The 19,539-nt window shown below is 49.4% G+C and overlaps 1 protein-coding gene and 1 pseudogene across 2 annotated transcripts; both read left to right on the top strand.

Annotated features, from left to right (window-relative positions):
* The first annotated feature begins 1,188 nt into the window (after positions 1-1,188).
* LOC308610617 (dipeptidase 2-like) lies at positions 1,189-11,550 on the top strand (annotated as a pseudogene). The gene is made up of 10 exons: positions 1,189-1,229; positions 1,556-1,683; positions 1,987-2,116; positions 2,341-2,482; positions 2,783-2,852; positions 2,973-3,149; positions 3,529-3,664; positions 8,519-8,541; positions 10,388-10,457; positions 11,324-11,550. The product of its transcript is annotated as a dipeptidase 2-like (transcript).
* A 1,608-nt stretch (positions 11,551-13,158) lies between these two features.
* LOC308610616 (dipeptidase 2-like) lies at positions 13,159-16,485 on the top strand (the record flags this gene model as incomplete). Its single annotated transcript, XM_081259682.1, has 5 exons — positions 13,159-13,359; positions 14,375-14,574; positions 14,875-14,944; positions 15,065-15,241; positions 15,621-16,485. The coding sequence occupies 5 exons, from the start codon at positions 13,159-13,161 to the stop codon at positions 15,984-15,986; spliced, it is 1,014 nt and encodes a 337-aa protein (XP_081115808.1). The 3' UTR covers positions 15,987-16,485.
* Between the last annotated feature and the right edge of the window lie 3,054 nt (positions 16,486-19,539).

The raw sequence follows: 19,539 nt of genomic DNA, 5'->3' as shown, positions 1-19,539 counted from the left end.
AGAGCCACAAGGGCCACGAGATAAGGCAAGTGTAGCAGCAGAACCCAGGTGCCAGGTCTTTCCTCAGAACCTATACTTCTCCACGAGGCCGGGACTTCCACACTGAGGTAGGAGGGATCCTGGCCAGAAGGTCAGCCAGCAGCTCTGGGAGGAAGGTTGCTGCGGTGGGGGCTCTGCTGCCATGGAAATCACTTCATTTCCTTCCAGTCAAATAGCCTGCTGACTGGGTTCCTGCTCTGTTGAGTAAAAGGGTCGCTGACTCTCCCCAGAAGGTCGTTCAGTTCACATCCCCAAAGTCCCTCTATTCAGGCCCTGGGGAGGTGTAGCGGCTCCTGAGGGCGCTCTTTCCTGAGGCTGGCTGACAGAAGTGGGGGAGGTTCCTGATAGTTCCCAGGTGCTGGTTGAAGTCCCCAGAGAATGGTCATGCAGGTTGGGGAGTCAAGTAGGTGGAGAGAGAAGGTCGGGGGCAGAGGGCCCCTTCCTGAATCCACAGCTCACATGGTTACCCCCCCATTTCCAGAAACTCTCTCTTTCCCCACACAAGCCCTCATGGCCCAGTCCCGGGAAACCGGGAGCCCAGAGCACCTGTGGCCACAGAGACACTGGCACGCAGCCCTCAGGGCGGGCGGGGCCGGCTGCAGGCAGATGGGGACAAGGTGTGCTCCCGGGAGGCCTCGGGCTGAAGGTGGCCCTCTGAGAGAAGCACCCCAGCTTGGACAGGAAGGTTACAGGCCGGGGAGAGCAACCTAGGGCGCCCCCTCAGAGCAGTGAGAGTGGGAAGAGAGGCAGGGGTGGAGGGAACCCGCGATGGGAGGTGAGTGGGCTCTCCGCAGAGGCCAGCTTAGCCCGCAGGAGCTGCCTGTGAGCAGGGGGCGGGAGGGCACTGCCGCCCTGTGGCTGCTGGGCTTCCCGGATCGCGGCTCTCTGCGCACGGGTTGCAGGGTCCTGTGACTCTGTATCCCCTCCCTCAAACCGCCCCCCTCGCGAGGCCGCGCCGCTGGGTGCCCTGTGTCGACAGGCAGAACCCCACTGCCCGCCCCCTCAGACCCGCCTCTGCCCGCCTCGATGGTCCCCGCGCACTCAGCCAGCGGCCTCTGCTGTGTCTGCTGCTCCTGCTGGGTCTGCTGCTGCAGCCGGTTACCGGTGAAGACCACGCCGGGCACCTCCAGCACCCCAAGTCCGCGGGAGCGCACGCGGGCCCTGATGCGGGACTTCCCGCTTGTGGACGGGTGGCTGCAGTGTGTGCAGGCTGCTGGGGGCCGCTGGGTGCCTAGCCTGGCCCCGGGGAGGGCAGGAGGTCCGGAGCATGCAGAGCTAGTGGGGAGGCTCCCTCACACCACCCCTGGATGTCCTCTCCATCATCTATGGATGCCCTTCCCCTTCTCTGTCATCCCCTCCCTGGTGGGAACCCCTCAGCCCAGGCCTCAGCTGCTCCTAGTATGGTCTGTGTGACAGTGGGAGGTGGGGGACCCACAGGCTGGCCCAGGCCAGGCAATGTGTCCTGCCTGATCCCAAGACCTAAGGAGCCCACCTATTTGCCTTGACCTCCCTCCAGCCACAACGACATGCCCCTGGTCCTGAGGCAGTTTTACCACCACGGGCTACAGGATGTTAATCTGTGCAATTTCAGCCATGGCCAGACCAGCTTGGACAGGCTGAAAAAATGATCTCGTGGGTGCCCATGTACCAAAGGGACACACAAGGTGCCACCATGGCTGCTGGGGAATGTGGGGCAGTTTGGGGGCCTCAGAGACCACAGGTTAGTCACATTGGAACTAAGTTACCATAGTGACCTAGAAAGTGCCATGCCATGGATGCTGGGGGAACAGGGGTCACAGTGAGCCAACCTGACGGGCATCCAAGTACCACAGAAAAAGCAACGCATTACATGTGACTTCTGGGCACAGTGAGTGTTGTGCCAGCTGAGGAGGCTATGAGAAGCCCAAGGAGCTCCAAAGCCCAAACTAAGCCCTTGCCTTCCCTCACTTCTGGTGAGCCTACGTCCCATGCCGGACCCACGAACGCGATGCTGTGCGCCTCACCCTGGAGCAAGTTCACCTCATCTGCCTCATGTGTGCCTCCTATTCTGAGCTGGAGCTTGTGACCTCAGTTAAAGGCAGACGGGGGACTTCCCTGGTAGTCCAGAGGTGAAGACTCCATGCTTCCACTGCAGGGGCCTCGGGTTTGATCCCCGGTGGGGGAACTAAGAGCCCTCATGCTGCGCGGCACGGCCAAAAAAACAAACAAAAAATGGTAAAGAGACTGGTGGTGGTAGGTGTTAGGGACTTCAGTTAGCTACCCCTGCCTCTGAAAATGATCATCTGACCTACCTGCCCCCAGCTCTCAACAACACCCGGAAGTTGGCTAGCCTCATTGGTGTGGAGGGCGGCCACTCACTGGACAGGAGCCTCTCCATCTTGCGTACCTTCTATGCGCTGGGTGTGCACTACGTGACACTCACCCACACCTGCAACACGCCCTGGTGAGCACAGTGCAGGTGGTAAGGGCCCAGTGAGGCAGGGGTCTGCCCAAGATCACGCTGGGCCCAAAGCAAGTTTACCCCTGGGATCCAGCCCTGAACCTGGGGTCGGGAGGGGAATGGAGGTTTGCAGAACAAGACTGAATCCCCAGAAGGGCCCTCCTACTGCCAGGCACAGTCCAGTCTGGGTCCCTCCTCTTGCACCAGGGAGCTGCAGGTGTAGACGGTTCGACAGAACCTCTTTCTACGCTCTTGTAGCCAAGTCATGGCCACCAGTTAGACTGCCTCCTGGCCATCCTGCAGGGCACAGAGCTCAGCAAAGGGTATCCACCCCTTCTACAGCAATGTCAGTCGGCTCACCGGCTTTGGCGAGGTAAGGACCCGGCTTCCATACCCTGCCCCACATGGATGTACAGCCCCGCCTGTTCCCTACAGATAAATACACACAAGATAAATGCAGCCCTCATGCCCTCTCCCCATCCTGTCCCGGCAGAAGGTGGTGGCAGAAATGAACCGCCTGGGCATGATGGTGGACTTGGCCCATGTCTCGGATGCTGTGACACGGCGAGCCCTACAAGTGTCACAGGCACCGGTCATCTTCTCCCACTCAGCTGCCCGGGGTATGTGCAAGAACACTCGCAATGTTCCTGATGATATCCTGCAGCTTCTGGTGAGAGACTGCCCTGGCCCTCAAACCTAAAGCAAGAGATTCAAACCAGGAGCCCTTGAACCTGAGCCTCTTTTCCCTCCATTTCCTCAAACGCCAGGTTAAATATCTTCTGCCCCCAAAACCCACGGTCCACAGCCCCTGAACTCTTCAGCCCTAGGTGGGGGTCTAGGTGGTAAGAGACTCCTCCAAACCCGGAAACCCAGGGCCAACACACCACCCAGACCAGGGCTGCGGCTCCTCCATTCACACAAACCCAGAGAGGACATGACTCTGACCTCAAAGCCAGGGCTGAACACCTTCCTCACAGGGGCCGAGAGAGTGAACAGGCAGCTGGTTGTGCTGGGGGCCAAGCTGACTGTCCACGGGTCCACCCCTGCAGAAGAAGAACGGTGGCATCCTGATGGTGCCGTTGTCCGAGTGGGTGCTGCAGTGCAACCCATTAGCCAATGTGTCTACTGTGGCAGGCGAGCCTCACCCTGGGCTCTCTGAAGACTCGGATTTGGAGCTGAAGCTGGGTCCAAATTTAGGGAGGACTTCAGAAGAGCCCCAGTGGTTTGACCCACCTATTGGCAATAGGTACAGCACCCAAAAACCCAAGAATGGACAGTACACAGCACCTTGGTGCCATGTGGAACTGGAGCCACAGAATCAAAACTGCGATACTGATGGGTATCAGGGAGGCTGTCAGACACTGCTTTATGTCAAACACATAAAGAAAATATCCACTATCAGAACCGTTGGTTGACTGACTTTTTTCACATCTTTCTGACAAAATTCGAGAAGTTGTGAGTACCACAAGCGTCATTACACTTCTGTTCAAGATGGAATCTCAGGCTCACAATCATTGTTTAGCTTCTGTATATTGCAGTGTACATGAAGGTCTGTATTAGTCTGGTTGGGCTGTTATAGTGAAATACTATAGACTGAATGACTTAAACAGCAGAAATTTATTTTCTCACAGTTCTGGAGGGTGGAAGTCCAAGATTAAGGTATTGAATACCATAAGAATTGGTTTCTGGTGAGAACAATCTTCCTGGCGTGCTGACGGCTGTCTTCTTGCAGTGTCCTCACACGGCCTTTCCTCTACGAGCAGAGGGAGAGAGATCTCTGGAATCTATTCCCCTTCTTATAAGGACACCATCAGTCCCTGTCAGATTATTACCTCACCCTTATGACTTCAGTTAACTTCAGTTACCTCCCTAAAGGACCTATCTCCTATCTTCTACAGTCAAATTAGGAGGGGCTTCAACATATAATTTTTCGGGGGACACAATTCAGTCCATAACAACAACTTAAGATAGCTTTCTCTGATTTTCAGTCTTTCACTAATACCTCCCTCTTTGTCTACGAATTATTCAAGTTTCCTTAAATTTTTTTTTGATTTTCTTACATTATCCCTTCCCTTTAAAGGCTCTCTTCACTTCTTAATTGGCATTTCTTGCAAATGAAGGCAACTTTCCTCACAATACATTGATTACTCTCCCCACTGTAACACAGCATCTTCTCCCATGACTTTCCTGAAATGGTTCCACTTTTGTTCATAAAAGTTTAGCCATCCAATCAGATGCTTTATTTTCAGTTCCCATAGCATTTTGCCTTTGGGAAACAACTGACTCCGTTAAATGGTGCTTCTTTGAAAACGACCTTCCTTTATGTTTTATAGCAATCTTATGATTTCTGTTGGCATACCACCTAGCTTCTTTCTCATCATTCTTTTTATTTTTATTTTTCAGTTGTTTCTCTCCTCACTCCTTAGCGTTAGATACTACAGACAGTTGGCCTTCTTCTCATCTCTTATATACTCTCTCTCTTACTCCAGCAGCTTTGTTTACCATTTAATATATTATCTGCCAGGCGCCTTCCATCTGTTACCAACATCTCTCCCTCTGTCTTTGTCATTTCAGCCTTCGCTATGCTCTCTGAGCTCTCACAGGCAGATCTATTGAACACAGGAATCTCAGTGGAAAATACGAGTACGTTATTTCTCTACTGAGTAAAGCCCTTACAGATCACATGGTCCTGATCCATCTTGCAGCCACGTCATCTGGACTATCTGACCTCCCATGTCACAATAGCAGAGGACCAGACAAGAGGGACACTGGCTCCTAATGACCTCAGCTCAGAAGTGATACACTTGATTCTGCTTCTTTGCCACTGGCCACAACGAATCAAAGGAAAACAGTTGAACTACAAAGGAGGATGAAAAATGTAGATAAGCACATAGGATATTTGATGAGTGCTATCTCGAGGTGACATCACCTCCCATCAAACTTTTATTTCACAGAGAAAACACAGACTATAAAGCAAAAACACCCCAAACTACCTTCTTCTCTTTACGTCCAAGAATAGCTTTTCGACATAGTTTATCAATACCTATTCTCACTTCCTCAGTATCTTCCATTCATTTTCCCACCTCATTGGGATTGTTAAGGTTTTCCTCTTTAGCGATTTTATTTTGGCCCCCTCCCATTAAAAAGCTGCCCCCCTCCCATTAAAAATTACTCTTGCTTGATGCCAAGTAATTCTCTAGTTACCTTTTCTCTCTTCCTAATTTCACAGTGCAGTTTATCAAAAATTGTATTTATTCTCACTGTCTGTATTTTCTTATCTTTATGTACCTCGTGACTCACACAATTTTGCTCTTTTCTTCTTACTTATCTGCACTGGAATTGCATTCACCAACATTTAATTTGTGATCAAATTGAGTGAATATTGTTTGGTCCTTCTGTCACCTTTCAGCAATATTTGATTTTGTTGATCAAACTTGTCATCTCAGAAAAATCTTTCACCTTAACAACAGTAGCATCTTAACCTGCTACTTCTTCCTCCTGCCTCTGGACATCCTTATCTCTTTCATTGGGCACTCTCACTTTGCCCTCTGCCAAGAGATGTGTATTTCTCAGAAGCTCTCTTCTGCCCTTGATAGATGGTCTCATCTACTCTTGTGATTCCAGCCACCATATATATCACAGATCTTGACCTAAAACGTACATCTCTCTCTCCTGAGTCTCTTACAAACTTAACTAATTGCCAACTGAACAACTCTGCCCAAATATAACACGGACACTTAAAATTAATTATGTGATGTTACTGAACGATTAATTTTACCTTCAATACTTACTTCCGCTATTCATCTCTCTACATCATTTAGACCACCACTATTTGTACACTTGTCCAAGTTGGATACTGGGGGAACACTGAAGACTCTGGACTCTGACAACCCTCAGAATGGGAGAAAATAGTTGCAAACGAAGCAACTGACAAGGGATTCATCTCCAAAAAATATAAACATAAATAAATTTGTAAACTAGATAAGCAACTCATGCAGATCAATATCAAAAAAACAACCCAATGAAACAATGGACAGAAGACCTAAATAGACATTTCTCCAAAGATGGCCAACAAACACATGAAAAGATGCTCAACAGCACGAATTATGAGAGAAATGCAAATCAACACTACAAGGAGGTATCACCTCACACCGGTCAGAATGGCCATCATCAAAAAATCTACAAACAATAAATGCTGGAGAGGATGTGGAGAAAACGGAACGCTCCTATACTGTTAGTGGGAGTGTAAATTGGTACAGCCACTAGGGAGAGCAGTATGGAGGTTCCTTAAAAAAAAAACTACAAATAGAACTACCATATGACCCAGCAATCCCACTACTGGGCCTATACCCTGAGAAAACCGTAATTCAAAAGGAGTCATGTACCAAAATGTTCATTGCAGCTCTATTTACAATAGCCAGGAGATGGAAACAACCTCAGTGTCCATCGTCGGATGAATGGATAAAGAAGATGTGGCACAGATACACAGTGGAATATTACTCAGCCATAAAAAGAAACGAAATTGAGCTATTTGTAATGAGGTGGACGGACCTAGAGTCCGTCATACAGAGTGAAGGAAGTCAGAAAGAGAAAGACAAATACCGTATGCTAACACACACACATATATATATATATATATATATATATATATATGGAATTTAAGAAAAAAATGTCATGAAGAACCTAGGGGTAAGACAGGAATAAAGACACAGACCTACTAGAGAATGGACTTGAGGATATGGGGAGGGCGAAGGGTAAGCCATGACAAAGTGAGAGAGTGGCATGGACATATACACACTACCAAACGTAAAATAGATAGCTAGTGGGAAGCAGCCGCATAGCACAGAGAGATCAGCTCGGTGCTTTGTGACCACCTAGAGGGGTGGGATAGGGAGGGTGGGAGGGAGGGAGACGCAAGAGGGAAGAGTTATGGGAACTTATGTATAACTGATTCACTTTGGTATAAAGCAGAAACTAACACACCATTGTAAAGCCATTATACTCCAATAAAGATGTTAAAAAAAAGAACACATGTTTTTTGTTTTGTTTTGTTTTTTGTTTCTGTGTTTTTTTACCGTTTAGTTTAAATTTTAGTTCCTGCCCCCAAACATCCATTAAGCCCCCAGAAGAAGGAAAAGGGGATGTGACTAGCAATAGAGAGAAACTTTCTTCCCAACAATGGCCATGGCAAGCTTAGGCACTTTTGGTGAAATCTCTCTGGGAAGTACTGGCAGAGGAATAAAAGGCAAACTGACACAGAAGTATTGCCTGGTGTGCATTTCCAGGCTCTGCCTTCTTTCTCATGTCTTAGCGGCAGGTGGAGGAAGAGGAGAAAAGGTTAAACTTTTGTATCAACCGGCAGAATAAGCTTATAACATCCTCTCACTATCTCTGCATAGGTTCTAGTCTCTGCAGCACTACATAAGCTTTGCCCAAAGTAATGAACAGTTGAAAGTCAAATGTAATACTTCACCAAACAACTTAAAAATGCTTGCACACTGGAAAGGATTCAGTTGCAGAGAACACAAATGGACCCAGAGCAACTTTTGCCAAAAGAGAATATTGTGCTAAATGTACAGCCATAGCTCTTTTCCATATGAAGAAACAGTCAGAAAGATAAAAGAACTGGGTCAAAATCACACAAGCAAGTAGGACAGAATCTGGTCTGCCTGTCGTAAGGGTTGTGTTTTTTAACCACCAGGCTAGCTTTTCCCAAACCTGATTCATGCATAGAATAACTATACACCTCTGTTTGCCTTGAATATTCCGTTTATACGTATGCCTGCTGCAGTTTTTAATATTGCCCACTTTGACTCCCCAAAGCAACCGAGAACACACAATAATTTGGTCACTCTATCCATGGAGCACTGTGGTGGGACTGCCCAGGAAGCTTAAAAGTGCAGCCTCCAGAGCCCTACTCCAGATCTAGATAAGTTTTCTTAGGGTTGGCTCAAGAATCCAGGTACAAGTCTTTTTCAGTGCTTTTGTGAGTCTCTCGCTCTCGTAAATTAATAAAACCATTTATTCCGCCTTCCCCAGATGCCCAGCCAGGTCCTGTTAAGGTAGGAGTCCCCCCGCCACATCACAGGGATGCTCCCAGTCAAGTGATCTCTGGAGCCGTGGAGAATCTGAATGGTCTCATGCTGGCCCACCTGCCATGACAAACCTCCTCCAGAGCATGCCCCTTCACAGCTTACATTCTACCACTCCCAAAGGCAGTCCGCTCCAATGAGGCCTGACTTCGTCTGTCCTAACGTGTACCCGCTGATTCAAGCAGTTTAGGAAGAGAAGGTGCTGTGCTTCTCAACCACGGTGGCCCAACCTCTAAAATGGTAGTCGAAGCAGTCTCTACCTCCTGGGAACAATGCCTCTGCAACAGTCCCATTAAACGAATGTCCCATCTTTGCTTTTTCAGGGTCGGCAACAGGGAGTCCCCTCCTAAAGAAGGTTCTCTCTCATTGCCACACTATCAGAGGCTGCCCCAAATGTGCTTGCTTCCTGTGGGCCTGATCAGGCTAAGGGCAGAGTTGTCTCTTTCCTTCTCTGAGGTGGACCAAATCGTCTTAGTAACACCTCTTCACACTGTTGACCATGTTTCTCACGGGGGCTGCTGCTGAGTCTTTATCTCATTCTTTCATGGTGGAGAGAGAGAGGATTCTAATGACTTTTACTTCTAGGGGGGAGGGGCCTGTAGTAATTATGTTGTCATTTTGTATTATGTCCTTTTGTCATGAATTTGTTTTCAATTTCATGTTCAAATGGGCCCACCATTCCCACTCTGTGAGGTCATTCAGCACCCGCATTTTGCACCTTTAACATCTCTCTCAGTATCACTTGGAAATGTTTGAAATGGCAGGAGCTTGTCCTCACATTCCTATCAGCTGTAAACCTGGAGCCCCGACATGAACCTAACCATTGAGCAGAACACCTCTCCACTACCTGTGTACCACTGCGAAGGCCCCTTAACCTCTTGGTTTTTTTAAGTCCTCAGTTGTAAAAATTTCAGGGTGCTAGGAATTTATATTGGGGGCAGGACAAGGTCGAGAAGAGTGTGTCTTTGCTTTTATTCTTCCAAACTGGAATGTCTTCCCTCTCTTCCCCATGGGTCCAAATCTCACTTGTCCTTCAGGCCCACTGCAAAGGAGCCTTCCCTGATTCCCCAGTCCACACAAATCTCTGCCTCTTAGGGTAAGCGCCATACAACCTAGCTGTCTCTTACGTTAATCTTGCCTCTCAAGCCAATCACAGAATGTGGGTCTCTCTTGCCCTCCTGTGGCCCCTGGGGCTGTGCCAGACCACCAGCACGCCCCACCTGGGGTGTCTACTAGGCTAGGGCATTGGTGGGGAGGCCCAGCTGTGAGGGGCCAGGCAGAGTACGTCTGCCTCTACCCTGTTCTCCTCCAAAAAACTGCCCCTCCTCCTGAAGCCTGCCCCTCAAGTCACAGGTTCCATATATGACCTCACTGGGTAGTGATGCCCTCGCAGGCCTTCTCACAGATTCCATGGTAACAGATTCCATGGTAACTGACAACCGAGCAGATTCGTACCTGGTGGAGAACTGGTGGGAAGTTTCTCTGACGGTCAGAGCCCATGTCTGACGTCATAGGCTACAGATACTCAACCCTGTGCTCTGTTCCCTGGGTGGGCAGTGCAGCAGGTACACCCAGACCGGCCACCTCCACAGGAGGTATGGGATACAATCCACCTCACCTGGCTGGCACATGTTTCTGTGGGGCCTGCCAACTATGTGCAACTGAGCACACTCCCACATGTAAGTAATACCAGTGACCTGGGACACCTTCAGGGACCCACAGGGCTCACTGCTGAGGACAAGTGAAAGGTCATCCCTGGACAAGTGTGCAGGACGGTTCTAAGCTTTATAATGTAGCCTTCCCCTTTGGGCTACAGGATGCTTCCGTTCAGACCCTCTCCTTAGTGGCCTCTCAGCAAAAGACAAGTGCATTTTTGTTGGCAGACGGTAAATGGAGCCGTTTGAGGAAGAGGGGCCACAATCAGAAGCACACCTTCAAACCCAGGCACCTCTGTGTTGTCATGCAGACATCTCTAGCGGTCCCCTCAGACACATCCCGTACTGAGTTGCTGAGTACTCGGGGACAGGGTGGTGCCATATTGATGGGAAGACCGGAAGAATGAAGCGGGGGGTGATGAAGTGCTAATGAGACTGGAGGGCTGAGGAGATGGTGTCCCAGGAGGCTGCGTTGATGTGAGCCTAGACTTGGTACCCAGACCCCGGTTCTGAGTCTCCTGATCACTCGGCCTCAGTATTTAGCCTTGTTCTCATCTAGATAAAAGTACCAGAGGGCTAGAGTTCAGTGTGGTTGAAACAGGCAGTATAACTGGGGCCCAAGAGGGGTTGCCAAAGTGAGAGGGGTTCTTAACAGATTTGTATTAGATTATTTCTTTCCAAAACTTGAAAGACATTTCCATTAAAGCCTCAGAAGTGACAGACGGCAAGAAATGTTTTCTCTGTTGTGGAAGGCAGAGATGGAGAGCATCATGAGTGCAATTTCTTTCGGGTTCTACTGTTTTCCCTGGAAACGGTGAAGAGACTTCCTCATCTGCTGCAGCCGTAGGCTCTAGGGGTTGCTTTTGCAGCCAGTGTCCCTTCTCTAGGGACTCATAGAGGTGATGGGCCAAGGCTGTGTTTTGGATGTCAAGTAGATTAAAGGTCTTCAGCCAGAAACTGGGAGAGACATGAGAGGGGGAAATTGTGGCAGGAGACTGTGCACAGCACAAGTGACTGATCAGTTCTGATTTTCTTTGCAGCAGCAGTGGCTCCCGTTTCTCCTCCCACACCCGGGCACTACCATGTCCTCTACCGAGGGTGTGGAGAAACGCAGTTGGGCTGGCATGGGGAGACATACTGCCTGGTTGGTGGCTACCGGGCCTACGGGGATGTCCCTTTGGCCCCACCAGCAAAGGTGGAAGCAGTGAAGCCAGTCCCCAGACGTGCTCCCAAACGAAAGCACTCTTCAGTTTGTTCGGACGAAGAGCTGGACTGCTCCAGACCCAAAAACCGGCGATTGGAGCATGGTGGACCTGTTCCCTGAAGCAAGAACAGGATGGAGAGTCAAGCAGCATGCACCCTGCCCCGAGGTTCACATGCTCCTTTACTGCCAGCCCTTTCTGTCCCCACTGGGGTCCCTTACTGCTCAATAAAATGTTTGTGTGTTACAGATTTCTAGGGTCGCCAGTGCTCAGACTTAGGTCACTACCCCTGTGCTAGGCACTCCTGCCACCTGGGAAAGGTTCCAAAGGTGGAACAGCTCCAGGGGGTGCCAGGGATCAGAGCAAAAACTTGAGAGGCTGGGGATGAAGGAGTTTGGGCACAGTCCCTAAAGCATCTCTGTGGTTGAGCTTCTGTGAGAAGGCACATCCCCAGAGACAGAGAGAGAGAGAGAGAGAGAGAGAGAGAGAGAGAGAGAGAGAGAGAGAGAGAGAGAGAGTGTTGAGGAGAAGGGGTCTCTAGAGGAGGCAGCTAGGGGGAGGGCCTGAGGCTGGAAATGGGGAATGGCGTGTGGCCTCTGAGTAAGCACAGGCACTTAAGCCCTTGAGCTTTCTGGGAAAGCTAGAGCCACAAGGGCCACGAGATAAGGCAAGTGTAGCAGCAGAACCCAGGTGCCAGGTCTTTCCTCAAAACCTATACTTCTCCACGAGGCCGGGCCTTCCACGCTGAGGTAGGAGGGATCCTGGCCAGAAGGTCAGCCAGCAGCTCTGGGAGGAAGGTTGCTGCGGTGGGGGCTCTGCTGCCATGGAAATCACTTCATTTCCTTCCAGTCAAATAGCCTGCTGACTGGGTTCCTGCTCTGTTGAGTAAAAGGGTCGCTGACTCTCCCCAGAAGGTCGTTCAGTTCACATCCCCAAAGTCCCTCTATTCAGGCCCTGGGGAGGTGTAGCGGCTCCTGAGGGCGCTCTTTCCTGAGGCTGGCTGACAGAAGTGGGGGAGGTTCCTGATAGTTCCCAGGTGCTGGTTGAAGTCCCCAGAGAATGGTCATGCAGGTTGGGGAGTCAAGTAGGTGGAGAGAGAAGGTCGGGGGCAGAGGGCCCCTTCCTGAATCCACAGCTCACATGGTTACCCCCTCATTTCCAGAAACTCTCTCTTTCCCCACACAAGCCCTCATGGCCCAGTCCCGGGAAACCGGGAGCCCAGAGCACCTGTGGCCACAGAGACACTGGCACGCAGCCCTCAGGGTGGGCGGGGCCGGCTGCAGGCAGATGGGGACAAGGTGTGCTCCCGGGAGGCCTCGGGCTGAAGGTGGCCCTCTGAGAGAAGCACCCCAGCTTGGACAGGAAGGTTACAGGCCGGGGAGAGCAACCTAGGGCGCCCCCTCGGAGCAGTGAGAGTGGGAAGAGGGGCAGGGGTGGAGGGAACCCGCGATGGGAGGTGAGTGGGCTCTCCGCAGAGGCCACTTAGCCTCTTAGTGGCCACTTAGCTTAGCCCGCAGGAGCTGCCTGTGAGCAGGGGGCGGGAGGGCACTGCCGCCCTGTGGCTGCTGGGCTTCCCGGATCGCGGCTCTCTGCGCACGGGTTGCAGGGTCCTGTGACTCTGTATCCCCTCCCTCAAACCGCCCCCCTCGCGAGGCCGCGCCGCTGGGTGCCCTGTGTCGACAGGCAGAACCCCACTGCCCGCCCCCTCAGACCCGCCTCTGCCCGCCTCGATGGTCCCCGCGCACTCAGCCAGCGGCCTCTGCTGTGTCTGCTGCTCCTGCTGGGTCTGCTGCTGCAGCCGGTTACCGGTGAAGACCACGCCGGGCACCTCCAGCACCCCAAGTCCGCGGGAGCGCACACGGGCCCTGATGCGGGACTTCCCGCTTGTGGACGGGTGGCTGCAGTGTGTGCAGGCTGCTGGGGGCCGCTGGGTGCCTAGCCTGGCCCCGGGGAGGGCAGGAGGTCCGGAGCATGCAGAGCTAGTGGGGAGGCTCCCTCACACCACCCCTGGATGTCCTCTCCATCATCTATGGATGCCCTTCCCCTTCTCTGTCATCCCCTCCCTGGTGGGAACCCCTCAGCCCAGGCCTCAGCTGCTCCTAGTATGGTCTGTGTGACAGTGGGAGGTGGGGGACCCACAGGCTGGCCCAGGCCAGGCAATGTGTCCTGCCTGATCCCAAGACCTAAGGAACCCACCTATTTGCCTTGACCTCCCTCCAGCCACAACGACATGCCCCTGGTCCTGAGGCAGTTTTACCACCACGGGCTACAGGATGTTAATCTGTGCAATTTCAGCCATGGCCAGACCAGCTTGGACAGGCTGAAAAAATGATCTCGTGGGTGCCCATGTACCAAAGGGACACACAAGGTGCCACCATGGCTGCTGGGGAATGTGGGGCAGTTTGGGGGCCTCAGAGACCACAGGTTAGTCACATTGGAACTAAGTTACCATAGTGACCTAGAAAGTGCCATGCCATGGATGCTGGGGGAACAGGGGTCACAGTGAGCCAACCTGACGGGCATCCAAGTACCACAGAAAAAGCAACGCATTACATGTGACTTCTGGGCACAGTGAGTGTTGTGCCAGCTGAGGAGGCTATGAGAAGCCCAAGGAGCTCCAAAGCCCAAACTAAGCCCTTGCCTTCCCTCACTTCTGGTGAGCCTACGTCCCATGCCGGACCCACGAACGCGATGCTGTGCGCCTCACCCTGGAGCAAGTTCACCTCATCTGCCTCATGTGTGCCTCCTATTCTGAGCTGGAGCTTGTGACCTCAGTTAAAGGTAGACGGGGGACTTCCCTGGTAGTCCAGAGGTGAAGACTCCACGCTTCCACTGCAGGGGCCTCGGGTTTGATCCCCGGTGGGGGAACTAAGAGCCCTCATGCTGCGCGGCACGGCCAAAAAAACAAAAAAAAATGGTAAAGAGACTGGTGGTGGTAGGTGTTAGGGACTTCAGTTAGCTACCCCTGCCTCTGAAAATGATCATCTGACCTACCTGCCCCCAGCTCTCAACAACACCCGGAAGTTGGCTAGCCTCATTGGTGTGGAGGGCGGCCACTCACTGGACAGGAGCCTCTCCATCTTGCGTACCTTCTATGCGCTGGGTGTGCACTACGTGACACTCACCCACACCTGCAACACGCCCTGGTGAGCACAGTGCAGGTGGTAAGGGCCCAGTGAGGCAGGGGTCTGCCCAAGATCACGCTGGGCCCAAAGCAAGTTTACCCCTGGGATCCAGCCCTGAACCTGGGGTCGGGAGGGGAATGGAGGTTTGCAGAACAAGACTGAATCCCCAGAAGGGCCCTCCTACTGCCAGGCACAGTCCAGTCTGGGTCCCTCCTCTTGCACCAGGGAGCTGCAGGTGTAGACGGTTCGACAGAACCTCTTTCTACGCTCTTGTAGCCAAGTCATGGCCACCAGTTAGACTGCCTCCTGGCCATCCTGCAGGGCACAGAGCTCAGCAAAGGGTATCCACCCCTTCTACAGCAATGTCAGTCGGCTCACCGGCTTTGGCGAGGTAAGGACCCGGCTTCCATACCCTGCCCCACATGGATGTACAGCCCCGCCTGTTCCCTACAGATAAATACACACAAGATAAATGCAGCCCTCATGCCCTCTCCCCATCCTGTCCCGGCAGAAGGTGGTGGCAGAAATGAACCGCCTGGGCATGATGGTGGACTTGGCCCATGTCTCGGATGCTGTGACACGGCGAGCCCTACAAGTGTCACAGGCACCGGTCATCTTCTCCCACTCAGCTGCCCGGGGTATGTGCAAGAACACTCGCAATGTTCCTGATGATATCCTGCAGCTTCTGGTGAGAGACTGCCCTGGCCCTCAAACCTAAAGCAAGACATTCAAACCAGGAGCCCTTGAACCTGAGCCTCTTCTCCCTCCATTTCCTCAAACGCCAGGTTAAATATCTTCTGCCCCCAAAACCCACGGTCCACAGCCCCTGAACTCTTCAGCCCTAGGTGGGGGTCTAGGTGGTAAGATACTCCTCCAAACCCGGAAACCCAGGGCCAACACACCACCCAGACCAGGGCTGCGGCTCCTCCATTCACACAAACCCAGAGAGGAGACGACTCTGACCTCAAAGCCAGGGCTGAACACCTTCCTCACAGGGGCCGAGAGAGTGAACAGGCAGCTGGCTGTGCTGGGGGCCAAGCTGACTGTCCACGGGTCCACCCCTGCAGAAGAAGAACGGTGGCAACGTGATGGTGCCCTTGTCTGAGCGGGTGCTGCAGTGCAACCCGTTAGCCAACGTGTCTACTGTGGCAGGCGAGCCTCACCCTGGGCTCTCTGAAAACTCGGATTTGGAGCTGAAGCTGGGTCCAAATTTAGGGAGGACTTCAGAAGAGCCCCAGTGGTTTGACCCACCTATTGGCAATAGGTACAGCACCCAAAAACCCAAGAATGGACAGTACACAGCACCTTGGTGCCATGTGGAACTGGAGCCACAGAATCAAAACTGCGATACTGATGGGTATCAGGGAGGCTGTCAGACACTGCTTTATGTCAAACACATAAAGAAAATATCCACTATCAGAACCGTTGGTTGACTGACATTTTTTCACATCTTTCTGACAAAATTCGTGAAGTTGTGAGTACCTCAAGCGTCATTACACTTCTGTTCAAGATGGAATCTCTGGCTCACAATCATTGTTTAGCTTCTGTATATTGCAGTGTACATGAAGGTCTGTATTAGTCTGGTTGGGCTGTTATAGTGAAATACTATAGACTGAATGACTTAAACAGCAGAAATTTATTTTCTCACAGTTCTGGAGGGTGGAAGTCCAAGATTAAGGTATTGAATACCATGAGAATTGGTTCCTGGTGAGAACAATCTTCCTGGCTTGCTGATGGCTGTCTTCTTGCAGTGTCCTCACACGGCCTTTCCTCTACGAGCAGAGGGAGAGAGATCTCTGGAATCTATTCCCCTTCTTATAAAGGCATCATCAGTCCCTGTCAGATTATTTCCTCACCCTTATGACTTCAGTTAACTTCAGTTACCTCCCTAAAGGACCTATCTCCTATCTTCTACAGTCAAATTAGGAGGGGCTTCAACATATAATTTTTCGGGGGACACAATTCAGTCCATAACAAAAACTTAAGATAGCTTTCTCTGATTTTCAGTCTTTCACTAATACCTCCCTCTTTGTCTACGAATTATTCAAGTTTCCTTAAATTTTTTTTTGATTTTCTTACATTATCCCTTCCCTTTAAAGGCTCTCTTCACTTCTTAATTGGCATTTCTTGCAAATGAAGGCACCTTTCCTCACAATGTATTGATTACTCTCCCCACTGTAACACAGCATCTTCTCCCATGACTTTCCTGAAATGGTTCCATTTCTGTTCATAAAAGTTTAGCCATCCAATCAGATGCTTTATTTTCAGTTCCCATAGCATTTTGCCTTTGGGAAACAACTGACTCCATTAAATGGCGCTTCTTTGAAAACTACCTTCCTTTATGTTTTATAGCAATCTTATGATTTCTGTTGGCATACCACCTAGCTTCTTTCTCATCATTCTTTTTATTTTTATTTTTCAGTTGTTTCTCTCCTCACTCCTTAGCGTTAGATACTACAGACAGTTGGCCTTCTTCTCATCTCTTATATACTCTCTCTCTTACTCCAGCAGCTTTGTTTACCATTTAATATATTATCTGCCAGGCGCCTTCCATCTGTTACCAACATCTCTCCCTCTGTCTTTGTCATTTCAGCCTTCGCTATGCTCTCTGAGCTCTCACAGGCAGATCTATTGAACACAGGAATCTCAGTGGAAAATACGAGTACGTTATTTCTCTACTGAGTAAAGCCCTTACAGATCACATGGTCCTGATCCATCTTGCAGCCACGTCATCTGGACTATTTGACCTCCCATGTCACAATAGCAGAGGACCAGACAAGAGGGACACTGGCTCCTAATGACCTCAGCTCAGAAGTGATACACTTGATTCTGCTTCTTTGCCACTGGCCACAACGAATCAAAGGAAAACAGTTGAACTACAAAGGAGGATGAAAAATGTAGATAAGCACATAGGATATTTGATGAGCACTATCTCGAGGTGACATCACCTCCCATCAAACTTTTATTTCACAGAGAAAACACAGACTATAAAGCAAAAACACCCCAAACTAACTTTTTCTCTTTACGTCCATGAATAGCTTTTCGACATAGTTTATCAATACCTATTCTCACTTTCTCAGTATCTTCCATTCATTTTCCCACCTCACTGGGATTGTTAAGGTTTTCCTCTTTAGCGATTTTATTTTGGCCCCCTCCCATTAAAAAGCTGCCCTCCTCCCATTAAAAATTACTCTTGCTTGATGCCAAGTAATTCTCTAGTTACCTTTTCTCTCTTCCGAATTTCACAGTGCAGTTTATCAAAAATTGTATTTATTCTCACTGTCTGTATTTTCTTATCTTTATGTACCTCGTGACTCACACAATTTTGCTCTTTTCTTCTTACTTATCTGCACTGGAATTGCATTCACCAACATTTAATTTGTGATTAAATTGAGTGAATGTTGTTTGGTCCTTCTGTCACCTTTCAGCAATATTTGATTTTGTTGATCAAACTTGTCATCTCAGAAAAATCTTTCACCTTAACAACAGTAGCATCTTAACCTGCTACTTCTTCCTCCTGCCTCTGGACATCCTTATCTCTTTCACTGGGCACTCTCACTTTGCCCTCTGCCAAGAGATGTGTATTTCTCAGAAGCTCTCTTCTGCCCTTGATAGATGGTCTCATCTACTCTTGTGATTCCAGCCACCATATATATCACAGATCTTGACCTAAAACGTACATCTCTCTCTCCTGAGTCTCTTACAAACTTAACTAATTGCCAACTGAACAACTCTGCCCAAATATAACACGGACACTTAAAATTAATTATGTGATGTTACTGAACGATTAATTTTACCTTCAATACTTACTTCCGCTATTCATCTCTCTACATCATTTAGACCACCACTATTTGTACACTTGTCCAAGTTGGATACTGGGGGAACACTGAAGACTCTGGACTCTGACAACCCTCAGAATGGGAGAAAATAGTTGCAAACGAAGCAACTGACAAGGGATTCATCTCCAAAAAATATAAACATAAATAAATTTGTAAACTAGATAAGCAACTCATGCAGATCAATATCAAAAAAAACAAATACCGTATAATATCACTTATATGTGGAACCTAGAAATATGGTACAGATGAACTTATTCGCAAAGCAGAAATAGAGACCCAGATGTAGAGAAGAAACACATGGATACCAAGGCGGGGGGAAGGGGGGCATCAATTTGGAGATTTGGATTGACATATATACACCAGTATGTATAAAATAGATAACTAATGATAAACTATGGTACAGCACAGGGAACGCTACTCAATGCTCTCTGGTGACCTAAATGGTTAGAAATATTAAAAAGAGGAAATATATGTATAGGTATAACTGATTCACTTTGCTGTATAGCAGAAACTACCACAACATTGTAAAGCAACTATACTCTAATAAAAATTAATTTAAAGGAATAATAAAACTCTGGACGCTGTATAATCATCCCTCACCTTCACAATTAATTCAGTAACCAAGTACTCTCTAACCTAAATTCCTACTATCTCTCAATATTGTCTACTTTTATTCAAGCCTCTTGCCACTACTTGGTTCTGAGCTACATTTTCTCTTATTTATGGAACATAAACAGTCTCTTAACTTTTAACAGAATAAATCTTTTAACAGAATAAATATTCATTGAGTACCTACAACACTGGTAAATAAGGACATTGTTCACATGCAGTTTACAATGTAGTAGGGGCAATGAACTATAAAATAGAACTATACCTCTCATAGGTAACTGGACAGCCAAGTTTTATAAGAACACGTAGAAAGGGAATTTAATCTCTAATGGAAGTCATGAAAAGCCAGAGATTCAATGTTTATTTTGAAACTTGTATGATGAGAGTGCATTAACCAAGGATTGAATGAGTAAAGTATGATACAAATTGATGACATTACCTGGAGAAAGTTCAGCAGTAAGAGAAGTCTAACCCTGAAGTCTACTGAGTATTGCTGAAAATTTATGGAAGAAGGAGATGCTAAGTAAGGATAGAGAAA

Source organism: Mesoplodon bidens, assembly GCF_964165515.1.
Source record: "Mesoplodon bidens genome assembly, contig: HAP1_SCAFFOLD_397, whole genome shotgun sequence".
NCBI classification, from domain to species: Eukaryota; Metazoa; Chordata; class Mammalia; order Artiodactyla; family Ziphiidae; genus Mesoplodon; species Mesoplodon bidens.
This window is presented reverse-complemented; position numbering and strand designations above follow the sequence as displayed.